The sequence below is a fragment of the Papilio machaon genome, chromosome 7, assembly GCF_912999745.1.
Source record: "Papilio machaon chromosome 7, ilPapMach1.1, whole genome shotgun sequence".
Lineage (NCBI taxonomy): Eukaryota > Metazoa > Arthropoda > Insecta > Lepidoptera > Papilionidae > Papilio > Papilio machaon.
This window is the reverse complement of record NC_059992.1, coordinates 7,150,763-7,168,741: the sequence shown is the minus strand read 5'-3', so window position 1 is coordinate 7,168,741 and position 17,979 is coordinate 7,150,763. Positions and strand designations below refer to the sequence as shown.

At 32.3% G+C, this 17,979-nt stretch overlaps 1 protein-coding gene across 1 annotated transcript; it reads left to right on the top strand.

Annotated features, from left to right (window-relative positions):
• The first annotated feature begins 359 nt into the window (after positions 1-359).
• Positions 360-13,285, top strand: LOC106719487 (zwei Ig domain protein zig-8). The gene is made up of 7 exons (XM_014513833.2): positions 360-428; positions 5,236-5,334; positions 7,101-7,309; positions 10,606-10,816; positions 11,874-12,001; positions 12,400-12,568; positions 13,043-13,285. Exons 2-7 carry the CDS (start codon positions 5,277-5,279, stop codon positions 13,150-13,152), a joined length of 885 nt encoding a protein of 294 aa, XP_014369319.2. The 5' UTR covers positions 360-428; positions 5,236-5,276; the 3' UTR covers positions 13,153-13,285.
• The last annotated feature ends 4,694 nt before the right edge of the window (positions 13,286-17,979 follow it).

The following is a 17,979-nucleotide window of genomic DNA, read 5'->3' as shown; positions in this document are numbered from 1 at the left end:
TGGTAGGTGAAATTGAGTATAGCGTCGGGATTAATTGAAGCAGAAATGTATCATGAGTGCAGAAGGGAACTGAACAGTGGCGTAGAGCTACGCACGCGCGCTACGAGACGTAGCTTCGCAGTGGCGGGCCCCATAGCGTTCTGAACGGACACATTTTCCCCTACAGGATTAAATTTAGATCGCGATATGAAAGTGATATATTTTTTTATTTAAAAGTATCGCTTAAGTGACAGTATTATTTATTGAGAAAAATTTATATTGTTTTTATGTTACATTTTTGTTTTTAAACAAGTGTTGTTAAGTGTTTAAGAAGTTTAATATGTCGGCCGTTTATTTTGGAACTTAAAAATGATGGAATACTTGGTGACGTCTTCTTATTTACTTGAAATGTCTTCGGTGTCATTTTATTATTAAAAGGCTTTAAAGCGGTAAGTTTCAAATTGTTGTTATTCAAGAAGTTTTAGAAATATTCTATTAGTTTAGGTTTTTTGTTCTATTATAAAAAGGTCTTAAATACTTATAACTCGTGGACATGGTAGTTGTTTCATTTTTCTTTTTAAATCATTATAAGATTTTTCAGGTATAAAAAAAAACCATTACGATTCTTTGTCATTGGTCGTAGATAAATTAAACATCAAGCATATTTTAAACACAAAAAATGTATCATTAATTTTTCTTGGGTCAAAGTTAAGAAACAGTGGACCTATCACGAATATTTAAGACAATCGCCTTCGTCAATGATGTCAAAATTTGTATGAGATTTTTGGTGTACTTTTTTCTCACTTGCAAGGAAAAAAGGATGAAACATGCTACCATACAAAATGTACTTCGACGAAGAAAGTTCTGAATTTTACAATTATTTGTTCAGATTACAGTTTTTTGCGAGTTTTATATATATAATATTTATGTATGTCCATTCTATTGTGACCGCCTATATCTTGAATAGAATGTCATATTCATTCTTTTATTCCTTGAAGTACTTTAACGGTACAGTAAGTTGGATCTCTTTGTTAAATCTTAAAATTAATTACTTGCTAAATCTAAAATAATATGTTAGTCTAATAATTTTAAAGTAAAAGACAGGAGCTAATTTTTCAATAATTAAAATAGAAAAATAAGTAAATATTTGAATAATGTAAAGTGAATTGATCACTTTACGTAATTAAAATATTATGAAAAATTGTTCTTTTACAGAAATCATCAGTATTTATCCCAACTATATTTCGCCTACTATTTATAAGTAAAACGGACTATCACGTTTCACATCACTCGAAATAAAAAGTTTTAAATCGTGTTACCTTTTTACCTCTCTATTATTCTAACTGACAACTTTAAGAAAATTGTATTAAAAGAGAAAAATTCCCGAAATAATTTACCTAAATAAACAATACCTTAACATTTTATAGTCACGTTGTTTAAGAAATTGTATATTTAATTCAAAATTTAAAAGCTTCAAAACCAATTTCAATGTGACGTTTTATATTGCACGTAATGTAGGAAACTTTTTAACGAATATTTAAATTGCATGCCATACTAAAATAAATGACATGTCCCATTTGAAATATTGAAACGTATTGTTATTAATTCGATTTCCAGCATCGAGAAATTTCGCCGAATTTTTTAATGCTGTTTTTGAAATGATGAACATCAATGTACGTACGTACTCAACGTCCATCAACAATGATTGATTGCCATCAAATCCGCTCAGTACTTTACGATGAGTTCGCTGCTCGCAAATTTAAGTATTTTTATATTCTCCCACCTTATAAAAAAGGTTTTCCTGCTCACCTTTAATAGAGATTCAAGATAACTAAGAAGATTGTATTCGAAAGAACAGTATATACCAATTTCTTACGAGTGAAATAAGGAAATATGTAAGGAACTAGAAATAATACTTTATTTTGAAAATTAGTTAATTTAAATTGTTTTGTATTGATACCGTGCTGTAAATGATGGTGTCAATCTTTAAGGTTTATTTCTTACGATTGTTACCACGCTAGTTCTGTATCATTCTGAGGTTTCGTTTCGTTAATAACCTTCGTTTATATCACTATATCCATACATATAAATATAATTATAATATCTGTATGTAATATCGAAAAAAATATAATTTCGTACACATGATGTAATTGTTGATAACGAAAAACCATTTTTTTTTACTGTTGTCTATCTCTCCGCAAAAACGCGTTTATTCCGAGTAATCTCTGAAGCGACTGGACATTTTGACGGGATTTGAACGGAAAGGTAGCTGATACACGCGAGTATATAGGCTACTTTTTTAAATTCTGCGCTGACCGAGTCACAGGCGACCGTTAGTATTTAAAATGTTGCTCAAATATGTAATGCGACATATTACTCTGGAATATATACGAAGTAAATTAACCTATTTAAATAAAGCTACCGTATGTCTTATCTTACGTAAATAAAATACACATCTTGCGAAATCTTAATATAAAATGTTTGTGATCCCTGTAATTTTTTCTAGATAACGAATGATACTGCATTTGTGTGGGACGTATTGAAGTAAACTGACACTGTGCTGAGGTTATTTCGAGGGAAAATATTACTTGGCTTTTTATTTTATCGTTATTGTTAAAATCTTAAAATGAAGAGATTCTTTCGCATACACGGGGGAGTCTGAAAGCTTTTTTGTTTCGAATGAAAACAACGCCCACTCATTTTTAGTACTTTGGAATTGAAAGAATCAAGTTGTATTCTGTTTTTTTTATCTATTAATATGGAAAAAGATAAAAATTTACACTTTTTTTAGTCTAACTAATATATTTCTTGGAATTTGATTTTAAAATATATATTTTATAACGCATAGAATTCACAGTAAAAAATGTATTATTTTATGATAATGATTTTGAGACATTTAGACGAACCATTATAATAGACTTAATTCATTATACGAACGAAGAAACAATGAAACACTAATAATTTCACTAATATTATAAATGCAAATGTTTCAAACACATTAAGTAAGTAAAATCTAGTCAATATACAGATGCTACTGTGGCAAGGTGAAGATACTTATTGCAGTACAGCAGCACAATATAGCTGCTTTCATTTTAAATAGCACAACGTAGCAATAAAAATATTTTTTTAACAATGTATTTGGAATGTCTGCGTTCATATCTTTCTATAATTTAAAATATGAATTATACTTTCCATTTTCACACAAGGGCTATAAAGTTATACGATGTTCCCAAGCTGACTGTAAGCAGTAAATTTAAACATAAATTTGGCGATATCACACCCACCTACAATACAACAGACATATTATGATGTTTTGTTATCTAAAATACGGTATCGTTTAAACTTTATGATGCAAACTAGTGAGGTACATGAAGAAAAACTACCAATATGGATTTTTTTTTTTCTCCAAACAAAACACAACGAATTAACTAGCGACAACCTAGTTCAGTAAAATAGAGAAGCGACCGTTGCCCATCTGCATTTACAGATGTATTGCGTACCTTTAATCAAAAGTGGAAGGAACGCACATGAAGAGATTACTTACCATTTCTATGCGTCTCCTCCTCCGACAAATCCCCATCCTTTATAAGAAATGGGTGGGAAAGGGAAAAGAACTAAAATTGCGCCTCCGGCACCACTCTCATCAGACTTCCACTTCACGCCTGTCGCCGTGTGGTCGTGGTATTATTGAACCGGGCGAGTCGGCCCATTCGTGCAACATAGACGCCCCCATCGAATAATCCTGTAAGGGACTCTTACCGGGTTCTTGCTTTTCCGTCGAATTCGGCATATTAAGGTCCTATTAGACGTTTTGAATTATTTTTTATATTTTTATTTATGTTAATTACGGAGATAAAATGTCATTATTGAAACAGATTTTTTTTCCGATATTATCATTTTTCCTTCATAGCACAGAATACGCCCGGAATACATGAATGAAAATAAAATACAATGTTAATATAAAATTAGCTTTGTTTTGGTCTCTAAAAGATTGTTGTAAAATAATTATTGATGAAGTTATTAAAGAAATACGGTTTTTTGCTTCTCCTGAAAAATGTGATTTTTCCTATTACGGGGTTATTCGGTAATATATATAAAAGTAGTAAAACTTGATACCGTACTTATTAAAAATATACGATATAATTATTGTGGGTAAAATTTTACACAACACAGAACATAAGCTAAATGCACAGTGAGAATACTTAAATACACAAAACATTTTATTCAAAATGCAGTGAATAAAGTAACCACAAAAAAAATATTTTAAAATGTAAGTTTCAAAGGTGATTAGTAGAATGAAAGTTCGTAGCAGAACCGCGAGAGAGAAATATAAAATTCTTCGTAGGAAAATAAAACTGTAATAAATCTAACATGTAAAATAATACTTGGGAATTCTCTTAGTATAATAAACAAATGCATAATTATTAAAATTTATTTTAAATAAACTATTTTGAAATAGAAGGACTGAGAAAATAAATACATACGTAACATATGAAAAGGATGCGCATTGAGAGACAAATATAAGCGAAATATATATGTTGTACGTCTGTTTGCGACGGAGACAGAAATGAGCTGCAGATAACAAAAGTGAAAAGATTCATGTTTCATTAAAAAGTTTCAACTGTAACAAACAGTGTGCTCGTAACCTCACCTCAGTTTCAAGATAAAAACGTTATGTATCTTTCATAACAATAAAGAAAGAGTTTTATGTTTAATTTTTAATCATTTGACAAAGAATATTGATGATTATAACTTTAAATCTTTTTTAATATATTGACTACATATATAACTAAAATGTTATGATTTTAAAAATATTCAGTATTTAATAATCTATACGATTAAAATGAATTCGAAATTTAAACAATTAAAAAAAACTTAAATTGTAGTGAATTCTTTAATTTATCTACGGCTCAACGGTGGTAACTATAAGTATCTATTTCAAGTACTAAAAGAAATAGTATTAGAATACTTCTTTCAAGAGCTGCATTTTTCCTAACCTTGACCATTAAACAAAACGTTCAGTTCATATCCAACAAACAAGTTGGTATTTTCGAGCAAAATATCGAAACAATACTTTCATTGTCTTTTCTTCTAAGTTGTCCCTATAATTTAAATTAAACTTCATTGTAGCCGTTACTAAGGAACTTTAGTGAATGGAAATATTAAATTAGTTAACCTGTTACGAAGCACTTATCAACAGTGGAAACAATGAGTGAGACTTCCCTGGAAGGTTATTAAGGGAAGCTTTGTTTTCAGGAGCGATGACCTCGACTCCGCGAAGGCTGTAAAGTGAAGCAATGACGCGTTTTGCCTCCGCTTGCCTCTTTAGTCTTCATTTCCTTTCTTGCATTATAGGTAAGTGAAATTGCTTTATAATATATTGGACTATAAATCTTATATATAAGAAGATTTGATGAACAATAGGTTCCACCTTACACTGTAATTATAAATTATCTTATGGTGCGATTCATCGATGCGGAGGATGCAAAAGGTGGTTCTCGCGCACTTATTACTCCCCGCCCATCGAACGCCGTCGATCTTTGTGTGAAATGAATTTAATTGTAATTAATTTAATAACAGCATCAAAATGTTGACAATTTTCTTTACTTACTTTGATTATGGTAATATGATTATGCGAAGACTACAAAAATTCGATTGATTCGATTCGAAGATAAATGTACATATGTAAATCTAAAATCGAAAAACACATTGGCGGGATTCGAACACAGGTCGTGCAGATTACAAGTCAAGCGCTAAACAACTGAGCCATTGACGCCTTATTACACAACATTTTTGTGGTGGAATATAAGAATTATTGAACTAGTTTAACTAGTTTAAATCATATATATCGTGATGTATTCAATAGTATTGAATTGTAAATTTATCTTAAAGCCAAGTTTTAATTTGCTAGAGTTCTCTACTTAATTCCGTCATTTGATTAATGTATTACCGTATCTCAGGTAACCACATCTAAAGAGACGAAACTGTGTAATGGATGACTGGGTTTGCTCGTGTCAAGCGTTGAAACCAAAAACATTTATTGAGGGCACAGTAAACGTTACTTGTTATCTATAGGTCAGGGTTTGATCCCGGCCAACGTGTTTTTTCGAATTTCATGTGTACATTTAGTCGACGTTCTTGCGTTGAAAGAAAATATTATTATAACTGCACATAACAGGGAAGTGATCAAGCCTATGTATGCATTCAACCAATCTTCTGGGCCAGCGTGATTGACTAAGGGTTAATTTACCCCTAACGAGGGATGGGATGATTACTAAACTAGCTTATAAAAATTAATGTACCCATTTGCAGCTTTATAGGTTGGACGTAATAAATGACAAAGTAAAGAATGAATTCCCCTTTTTACGTTAAAGTCGTAAAATTCACGCACAGAAGAGTTAAAGTTGCGAAATCATAATTTAAAATTCAACATTTAATCAAGCCCAGTCTGACAGACGGGCTTTACGCCCCTATTGAGGACGTTTCATTTTCCATACCATTTCTTTCTCCTAGCCTTTTAGACCATAACGAAATTAATTTTTAATTTAACCTTTGGTAACACCCCATTTTTTTACATTAAGGAAAATGTGCGTTGAAATTTTTTAGTACAAAGATTTATACTTTATAGTCTTGCTTTTAACCTTTAGACCTTTTACAGCAGTGTAGAGCAAAATTGTACACTAACTTACAAAACCTTTTTAATGGCATTTGTTATGTTGTTAATATGTAATTAAGTTTTCCATTTTATTTAATACTTGCTTACTTCAATACGTAAATTTGGGATATAAAATATTTTTTTCTTGAGCAGTATAGTTAACTTTGATTTTAATCAACTGTAAACATTACAAAGTTTACAATGTCCACATACGTGATTTACGGTCCTATCTAACAACTTACATAAACCCTTTACGGACAAGACCCTAACAAAGTAAATCTAGGTCATTCCAACCACATTATAAAAGGATAATTCAAAATTTCTTCCTTTGTGTTTTATATTTTATCTTATACAAGATATATTAGTCAACCATTGTAGTTTTTAATTTTCGTGAAATTATTAACAAAAATAAAGAAGAAACAAAATGTTTTTTCTAATAATTGTAACAGTTTTTATTTGTCATCAGTATGCTATCAAGACAACGGTAACAACCGTCCTCGTGAACAAAGCACAGTATCCGAATCATCAAGAAGATTTCGCGCTGAGTTCTTAGAGGACTGGCCACACACACCTGGGGCGCCATACTTCGATCCCAGCACTCCGGATAATGTGACCGGTTTAGTTGGACACCCAGTCACTCTGCTTTGTAAAGTGAAAAATTTACAAAATCGCACTGTAAGTAAATTTATATATATTTCTAATTTTTAGCAATTAACAATTAAAGAGCATAGAATTTGATGGAAGCGGTTTTAATAGAGGTTATTATGCGCACATTAAATTAGTCGTTTTCTTTTATTATTTTAGTATCTTCAAAAATGGTATTCCATGAATTTTTTTATGTCTCCTCGGTTTTTTGAAGTACAATGAAAGGGTATATAATTTCGTCAGTTAAATTCTACGGCTAAGTAACCAACTGTAATTAGAACCAATTGGTATTGTTTCAAAATATACAGAATGATTTTCCAGATCTTACATTTACTTATAGTTCGATTCTGAGACCAAAATTAATGTATAAAACATATCGTACCTCTAATTATCTTTGAAATACCAACGATTAGCTTAATCCATAGCTAATATGTTTCGCTATTATTTTTACATAGCAATGAATATTTAAAGTACATTAAAGTGTTTGCGTGTTACAAACATGTAACGAAATTATCTCGTTCACTTCACGCTTCGAAGTCACGGCGGAACGTAACGACACTTCTTGTTCAATCTTTGGCTTTACGCATTAAAAGTTGAGGCGGTGCCATTTTCAAAGCGTAACGGCTTCGCAACATCAACGTTATCGTCTTATATTGTTTATTTCGTTGGGTTTATGAAATATTTTAGATGCTACGAAAACTTTACTTACTTTTCACCGAAAATATTTAATGGAGTTTATTTCTTGTCGTCAATCCACTAGAGGCTCAGTTAGTCGAGATTGTTGACTTTTGGAAAATTCACACCACCATCTATTTAAATTGTTATGTAAAATATAATTTTCCACTTAAGCGGAATACTATAAATTACATTTGTTTTTCAAAGTGAATGAGAAGGATGAAATTATGTTATTGTCCTTCAGCAATAAAAATGCAAGATGGGATGTTATGATTAACTTAGTAAAGCGTATTCGACTGTCTTATATTATCTTTATCAATAAACTTCTACTCGTACTGAAAATGATGAAAGTGACACCTAACAAATCGCATTATCTCTTTGCGTGTTACTTTTTATTGTTTTCGTTCTTCTTTTTAAAAGTACTGAAATATTGGTAGTAAAAATAGTCTGTCATTTTATAGATATTAAGCATAACATGAGAGAGAGCGTCGGTGGCTCAGGGGTTAAGCACTTGACTTGCAATCTGCAGGTCCTGGGTTCGAATCCCGCCATGTACCAATGTGTTTTTCGATTTTCGATTTACATATGTACATTTATCCGACGTTCTTACGGTGAAGGAAAAGATCGTGATGCAACCTGCACATATCTGAGAAGAAATTCAATGATATGTGTGAAGTCAACCAACCCGCACTTGGCCAGCGTGGTTGACTATGGCCTAGTCACCCCTAAATTGGGGTAGGCTCCGAGCCCCTCGGTGGGGACGTATAGTGAGCCGATGATGATGATGATGATGATGAAGCATAACATAACGCTTTTGCGTATTTATTTTTTTATCATGTCAAGTAGAAAACGCAATTTTATTTCAATGTTAAATATTGCTAGATACAATATTGACACGTTAAACTTTCCACACAAACCTCAGGCCCAATACAGATTCTAATCCAATGACATCTGTCTCGGTTAGCTAATCTCTATCAATATGCAAGTCTGAGTCCAACTTCTATTTATTCGATTCTATTGTAAATAATAACTATTGGAAAACTAATGTTGAAGTATATAAGGTAAATATTGTATAGATATAGATTTATATAAGTAAGTTTAGAATCATCTTTCGTAGCTTATCTAATATATAAAATTCTCGTGTCACAGTATTCGTTCCCGTACTCCTCCGAAACGGCTTGACCGATTCTCATAAAATTTTGTGAGCATATTCAGTAGGTCTGAGAATCGGCCAACATCTATTTTTCACTTTTTTTTTAACTGCGCGCGGACGGAGTCGCGGGCGACAGCTAGTTTCAATATAAGGGTAACTTATCCACAATAAGTAAAAACTTGATGAAGATATTTTTACATATCTTTAAAAACTTAAATAGTATTTTTATCAAGGCTGATAAATTTAATTAACATTCATTGTAAGGAATCCAGATGCCATTTATTCATTTACAAGCAGTCGTCCGCGACTCCGTCCGTGCAACTTAAAAAAATACGTAATCAGTAGCATATGTGTTCTTCCAGGCTATGTTCCACATCTGTGCCAAATTTCATCAATATCCGTTGACCTGTGCCGGAGATACGTTCAAACAAACATCAATCCATCCATCCATCTAAACATTTGTATTTATAACTAGCTTTTACCCGCGACTCCGTCAGCGCGGAATAAAAAATAGAAAACGGGGTAAAAATTATCCTATGTCCGTTTCCTGGTTCTAAGCTACCTGCCCACTAATTTTCAGTCAAATCGATTCAGCCGTTCTTGAGTTATAAATAGTGTAACTAGCACGACTTTCTTTTATATATATAGATATTATTTTTTTTTAATTTAAAAATACTAAAACGCTACTACAATATACTAGTGTTACTTGAATATAGTTTAGGTTTTTGTCAAATGCACTCGCATATAAAATGTACAACATTTGTTGAGCTTGACCCGTCAGTAAATTGTTGTGAAATGATAGTTTGAAATGTCCAATGTCCGTGTCACATACAAAATCAAATATCTAGAACACGCACACAACTGCGGTGGACTCGTAAAAGTTGTAAAACACAATTTACGGCTTCGGTCTACAGAGAATTGCAGTACATGTTAGTATTTTGATGTCCCACTTTTCTACAACTTTTTATAATAGCTTTGATATATCTCTGGAAATGAAACGGATAGGATTTTATTTTATGTTTTTCATTTTGTTTTTAATTGATAGTTGAACTAAATTATCTATTAAGTTTAAAAATAGGTACAGAAATAATATTTAGGATATCTAAGTCACATCATGCTACCTCGCAATTGAAAGTTAGAATTTCAAATAGGTATGTACTTCAAATATATGTAGACTGCAGTACCTAGTAGTACCAGCACACAACTCTTTCAATGTTGTGTTCTAGAAGAATATTATCAAGGTCTCGGACAATTCTTCATCTCATTCCAATTCGAAATAATAAAGCAATCAATATTAATTAAAAAAAAAAAACAGTTGGAATACAAAAAGACATATGACATACATAAATACATTTAAAGTGCGACAGCGTCTTTGCAGTTCCATGCAGAAATCTATGCGTTTCAATGATCACCTCGGTGTCCCTGCCGAATGTCAGGGCCTTCCTCCTTCTCGTTTAAAAAAAACTTAAACCCTTTTGTCCTTAATTTGTTACGTCAGGTATCATGGGTACGTCATCGCGATATCCATTTGTTAACGGTGGGTCGCTACACGTACACCTCCGACCAACGGTTCGAGGCGCAACACAAGCCGCGCTCCGAAGAGTGGGCGCTGCGGATACGCAGCCCGCAGCGGCGCGACTCAGGACAGTACGAATGTCAGATATCAACCACACCGCCTATCGGACACGCTGTGTATCTAAAAATTGTTGGTAAGTTTATTAATTTGTTACTTAGAAATATTTATAGACCTAATTAATATGTACAAGGGAGATCTTATGGTCTATCACAGATAAACGAGAAAAATTTACTAGATTCAAATATACAGAAATAACTTTAAAAATCATAGAAGTCTGACTGACTAATATGATAATACTTATTACTTTTACACTCTAAACATCAACATATTCAAGTTCTAGTTGATTTGATAAGTATATTCTTTTTTTCACGTACTCCGTTATCACTTCTCTTCAGTGACATCGTTAAAAGGTCGTAAGATTAACGATAACACGAAGTGAGAGTTTGCCTATCTCAAACATTATTAAAATATCACAATCTTTCCAGTAACTTATTTTATAAAAAGCAATTTTTTATATGTTGTACTTAACGAGTCGTATAAACTCTTTGAATAATGCAATTATTTTGTAAATAAAAGCGGTACTCGATAGCTCCTCGTTTACGTTCATGGTCCTAATTTTTTTAATGATGTACATCCAGTTGCATTTACACATCCTAGTTGCAAACTATCCTACGAGTATAATTGACGGTCGTGAACGACTAGTCGCGTAAAGAAACGTAATTGGAATCGCATGTTTTTAATTGCGATGTTTTTAAATGAGTAGTAGGGTTAATTGAATTAAAATTTATCTTTGGTGAAGGTCGTTACATATCTTGCTTTGTGCAATAGAAATGACACTATACTAATCCAAAGGAAGCCGATTATGAACGGTGTGCTCTTGGCAAGCGAAAGCTTGAAGCGGCTTTACACTTTACATGTACCAGTGTCACAAAATACTTTAGGCTTAACCTATTTTCAGCTATAGTGGTTTGGATCCTAGCATAAAGCTTGTGCGATGAAGGAAAGCTTGATTCCTAGCCAACACTTTAAAAAAATGTTTGGCTATTCTTTTTTTTTTAAACACATTTTTTAAGCGGATGTTGTTCTTAGATGAAATCGGTAGCGCGGTGCTACACAATTACTGTAGTGTCAATTGTTTGGTTCTCACATGTACATATGCAACGTGAATCTAAAGTTAAAATTTGTTCCAGAACCGGAAACTGAAATTTTGGGTGGATCGGACCTGTTTATCTACGCTGGTTCTACGATCAACTTAACTTGTATCGTCCGACATACACCGGAACCGCCAAACACTATAAATTGGACTCATAGAGGAAAGGTTATAAGAACACATTCTTCTATAATTATTTTTGTACAATTTTTGTAAAGTTTCCGATTTGTCTAAAACTCCGACTTGTGCAGGGAACACTACAGCACAAATACAGACTTACGTTTGGGCGAAGTTTCCGCAAAAACCAACATCCAAACTAAAACAAAAGATAGTTGGCACGTCTCCATAGAGCTATCCGCAGACCATCTTTCGTAGCTTATTATCTTACCTAATAGTTTTAAAAAATTAAAATTAGGTTTTTAATAAACTGAGTAAATAGAGATTAGGTATACGATATGCAGAGTCAGCTCATTTACATTCCCATTGAAATACTCAAGGCTACCCTAAGTTTTGGGATGGCTATATAATACATTGTTCATGTAGAATAATAATAACTTTTTATGCAGACAATAAACTTCGACTCAACACGGGGCGGCATCTCGCTGGTGACTGAGAAAGGTTTCCACAGCAGCAGTCGGTTGCTGATCCAGTCGGCGCGGACGTCCGACGCGGGCTCGTATCAATGCGTGCCCGACAACGCGTTGTCAGCCACCGCTAGAGTACATGTTTTAACCGGTAACTGTTTTATTATACTAAGGATAAGGATACACTGAAAGTTTTTGTACCAATTCATAGACGGAACTACCGATGTTAACTGCATTACAGTGTACAACCAAAACTCATCGTAGGTTTCCCCAATATCTGCATAATTGTCCTCACTAAGCTCTATAATTGCCCTCATTGTCTACTCCTATTAACAGTGGTACATTTCTCTTATAAAACTGCACTATGATAACTATCCCGAGTTACAGCTGCTGAAATTACACAATGACTTGGTTCCAAAGACTGTTTCTTGAAAATGTTTGAGTGTTCATAGTCGACGTAGGATAACAGAAGACATCTAATTTCCAGTTCCATATGCAATAAATAATACATTCCCTTTATTATTCTCAACTCATATAAATTCCCTGTACTCCGTAACAATAAAGGAGACTCGTTAAGATCTCTCAAACGCAAACTATACATCTGTGGAACTTATTAAAATTGCAGGAGAGACGCCAGCTGCGATGCAAGGCGGAGCACAATGGATAAGCAATGGCGTTCCCAAACTAGTGTTTATTGCTAATATCATACTACATTTGTATGCATACTTTAATTAAAGAACCAAAGTTTTACAATTAAGGAAATATGAAATACATCAGGATTACGTTGTGAATATTAGGCCGAAATCAATAATCGATTTCAAATTATTTTGTTATTCTATCAAATTAAATCTAGCTAAGGCTATTAACATCAATCGAAAAATAGTGGGCCTAGCACAAATAATTTGTGTCAATCTCCATTGTATAATTATCGACAGAATTTATGTTAAAATTTGTGCAGCGGGTATCGGACATAAAGTACACCAAAAAATATCATACTTATTTTAACGTAATTGACGTCGAAGATACGAAAGCGATTGTCACAAATGCTAGGCACACTGATCTATCGTTTTCCGATAAACAGTCGTATTTTAAGCAATTAAAATAATCTTCGGATTGATTTTAACGATCGATTATTGAGTTCGGCCTCTTATATAAGGTAACCTTCAATGTATATATGTATAATAAATTTAAACATGTTTCGTGATTTAGTTAAAAGTTTCTATGCCAAAGATGCACAGAGTTATATCCTTAGTCAGGGTAAAAATTAATAAAAATTATACTACTTTAAGTATATCAATAATTCGAAACAAATATTAATTCCACTGTTGTATAAAATACTGTAGTCAGGAACTTTTAATAATATAATAGTTTAATTAATTTTAAAGTATGTTAATTAAAATAAAGATCATTTATTACTTGATCGTTTCATTTATCTTTCAGCGTCAATCTTAAATTGTAATCCCATTCTAAGTTCTTCATAATAGATTGGTTTTGTACTAGAATCACGTCATCAACTTTAATATTAGCGACACACTTGAGTGACTTCGATTTCTGATTTTAGTGACGTGTTTTTCGTACGATGCCTTAAGCTGTACCTTAGTGTATATACTAAATATACACTTAAAGACTTATTTAGTAATTAGTAACCATTTATACGGTTATAGTACCCAATTAAACTAAAAGCTAAGTGTACAAGACAAAGTCAGCTGGAATTGATTAGATTGAAAACAAGAAGATTGGATATGTCAAGAGCATTGTCTGTTTGTTGGCGGAATGCTGCGATACCGAGATGTTGTGTCACTTACGTAACAAGACTGTAGAGTACATTAGCTATTACAACTCCAAATTAAACTTAACACTTAAGTCAGAACTAATTATTTTAATTACATTAACATTTATGTCAATTACACTTCTTCGTGAAAATTAAATTAAATTTGAATCAGAAGTGCCAATAATCTAACGATTAAGGAAACGAACTACCGATCACGTGGGTACGATACGAGTGTTTAAAATGTTGTTAAAGTTACGAGTAGAATATTGTTATATAATCTGCGCATGAGGGAAAGAAACGAATATCATAAATAGTCCTGTTAAGAAAATTCTTTTGTATCATAGCTTTTAAATAATAATTTCTGATGATATGTTTCCGACAACGCATCTGCGGTTGCTCAGGTGTTGTGGATGTCCATGGGCGTCGTATCAATGTATGTTAGGCGTTCCGCTGGTCGTTTGCCGCCTTATACTGTAAAAAAAAAAGAATGCAGACAAAATCAGAGACTAAAGCTAGTTCAAAACGCCTAGATTCAGCTATACGATATCTGTGATTGCTCCAGTGGGATATAAATTGGCAGTAAAGTTGGAAGCTTTTGCTCTTAGCGGCCCCATTGTACAAACTGATTTGATCGATACTTCTAAAACGTTGGGCAAACTTTTTATGGCTTCTTTCGCTGTGGCTTCACAATAATTCGAAGAAATCATTGAACAAGATGGGCTAAAAAAAGATTGAGATTGTGTTTATAACTATAGATATTGTTTTTATTAAAGTCGATCGTACATATGTCCAACTTTAGGAAAAACTTAACGAATTTAAAAATAGTAAAAAAATGACAATTTGATAACCAAGATTATATTACGTTTTAGTTAAAAATAATAAATGGCAAACTATTCGTCAAGACGATCTAAACGAGCCCAAACTTGATGTAGTTGTGTCGCTTCATTGTGACGTTCCCATGGCTACCTTTCAGCTCCAACATCAGATCAGCATCATGTTATTGTAAAGTCACGCGATTTACACATGTGTGCAAATTTCAGCAGAATCAGTATCAGGGACACTTCCCTGCAAAACAAAACAACAAAAAAAAAACATCAGGACAGGTGAAACTAAATAAAAGCTAGTAACAAGATATGTTAATATAGCTGTGGGTTTTGACGTTTGGTCTTTGTTTATTCAACGGTAATGTGAGGTGTCATATTATGTACATTTATTATTATTCGACTGACATAGAGGGTAATGTTTTTCACGTGTATGTAAGTTTGTTTTTATGCATAAATTTTTGTAAATTCTATTGCGACGGCCAAGAACCTAAACGGCTGACGACGAAATAAAATTCAAAATCTATCTATATATTTATAAAAGAAAGTCGTGTTAGTTACACTATTTATAACTCAAGAACGACTGAATCGATTTGACTGAAAATCGGTGGGCTAAAAAAGCTACCTGAGCTTAAAACCAGGAAACGGACATAGGATAATTTTTACCCCGTTTTCTATTTTTTATTCCGCGCGGACGGAGTCGCGGGTAAAAGCTAGTTCTATTCTCACTCATCGTAACTTTTTTTACATCGTTAATTTTTTTTTTGAGTAAAACATAAACGTAAATCTGAGTTTACTTAGTTTAAATAGATAAAAACATTTTAATATATCCCTAATACATGGTGCTTCCTCATCTTTTAGAGCCTCGGTCAGTCGGTTTTTGTTTAATCAAGGATACGTTATGTATAAGACAGTATTATCAATTTTATCCTGCGCAAGGCAAAAAATATTAAAAACAAAATACAACTTATCAATACACGATCAAAACCAGGAAAGAACACAACTTATGTTATGATTTAAAGTAACTTCTTCAAAAGGGATATCGGAAAGTCCGCTTAACGACTCTAATACGGATAAAGTACTTTTAGAGGTAAAGACAACTTAAGAAGTCTGAACCGACTGTTTGTTATCTGAACCAACGGCCAAATAGGCTCTGACGGATTTGGCGATCGCGAGCTCTTCTTAAAACCCAAGCCTTATTAACTTTGTTTCAAATTAAATGTACATTTAAAAAAATGTGACTTTATTTTCTGAAAGACATATGATTAATTTATAAGCCTTAATATACTTTGAAATATTTTTTAGTTGGATGACACTAAATCTCATGCATGGTCTTGAGTTAAATATAAGTATTTTTTTCTGTTGTTTATGCGTCATATTCCAAAACTCAATAATACCAGCATACATAACGCATAAAAATGTAAACGCTTCAAACGAAGTTATCCATTTTACGAAAATAATAATTTCCCCAATAATCGCAGTTACTCTGATACGTTGGAGTAGTTTACTAAGAATGCACTTTACGATACACAAGGATTATAAACTCCTAAGTGAATTGTGCATTGGAGTGAATAACGAAATATTCTCTGTATACAACGTTCTAGACCACTCCGTTTGAGTGAATTTACAAATCGATATCAGAACAATGAAGTGTTTAAATTTTTTTCCAATGTGTTAACACCTTTATTTTTCAAGTGTGAATTTTTTAATCGTGTAATTAACATCTTACATTACTTTGGAAAAGTTTGAAAAAGGCCTATTTAAATATTTGACACGTTATTAAAACTAAATGGAAAAAACCTAATATAGTTTCATGTTCAGAATTATATTTTAAAAAAAAATACAAATAGACAGAAACAATGAAAAACAACCTTTACGAGAATCATTATTCGTACTACGCCTGCATATTCGTGACTTGCATCCATTTAAAGATTAAATCTAAGATATAACTAACGCGTCATAAATTTTATAAAATGTCAGATAAAATTTGTATAATATTAAACATTAACTAGCACCATAGTTAGATATGATAGTTGAAAATAAATAGATTTTTTTTTATTTCTGTAACAATAAAAATAATAATTAATTACGACTCTGAAAAGTTCATTTACCAAAACACTATTGTAAAATCAATATTATAATTGTTGAAAAGTTTTTCTGAGTTGGATTCGAGCCAAATGTGCCCTATTTTACATTACAAATCTAGGTTACTCCTTGTTCCAGAACAAATATTCTCAATTTCAATAGTATATCGTAATAAGGGCAAGGCAAGGAAAAGTGAAAAATTACACACATTTTTTCATAGAAGTATCATTAGAGATTACGATGTGAGAAGTTTTTTGGTACCATAAAAAAATACGATTATGTTTTACCATTATACCATTTACTTATTCGACCATTTGAATTGGATGGATGGATTCTTGTTACAAGAAATCACCAGAACGGCTGCATAGATCTCGATGAAAGGTTATTTAGAACACAGTCTGAACATGGGCTACTAATTAAGTTTTTTTTGTGGACGGAGCTGCAGGCGACAACTAGTACATAATATAGATTTATACTACGGACACTAAATTCGATTTAGCTTTTTAAGAAATTAAATTATCATCACATTTATATTCCAATAAAGTATTGGAATACTTTAGCAAAAAATGCTATTAAGTGCAGTCACCTGAAATACTGTAAATTTTAAAGCCTTTGAGATGAATTTATGCAATTAAAATAAATTCGGTAAAGTCAACAAATATAAAAAAATATACACAAACGCTTTGTAAACAAGAATTACATTTTGTTTTAATTTTTTTCAGCATCACTTAAGTAGTGCTTGACTTAGTTTGAACAAAATATTTGTTTTATTATATTTAGCTGAGTGAAGGTAAAGTTATGAATACTTATAACTCAGGACCGTATTTCATATTAACCAATATTTATTAAAATGGTTAGCTTCATTATTTTTGAGTTTATAACTTT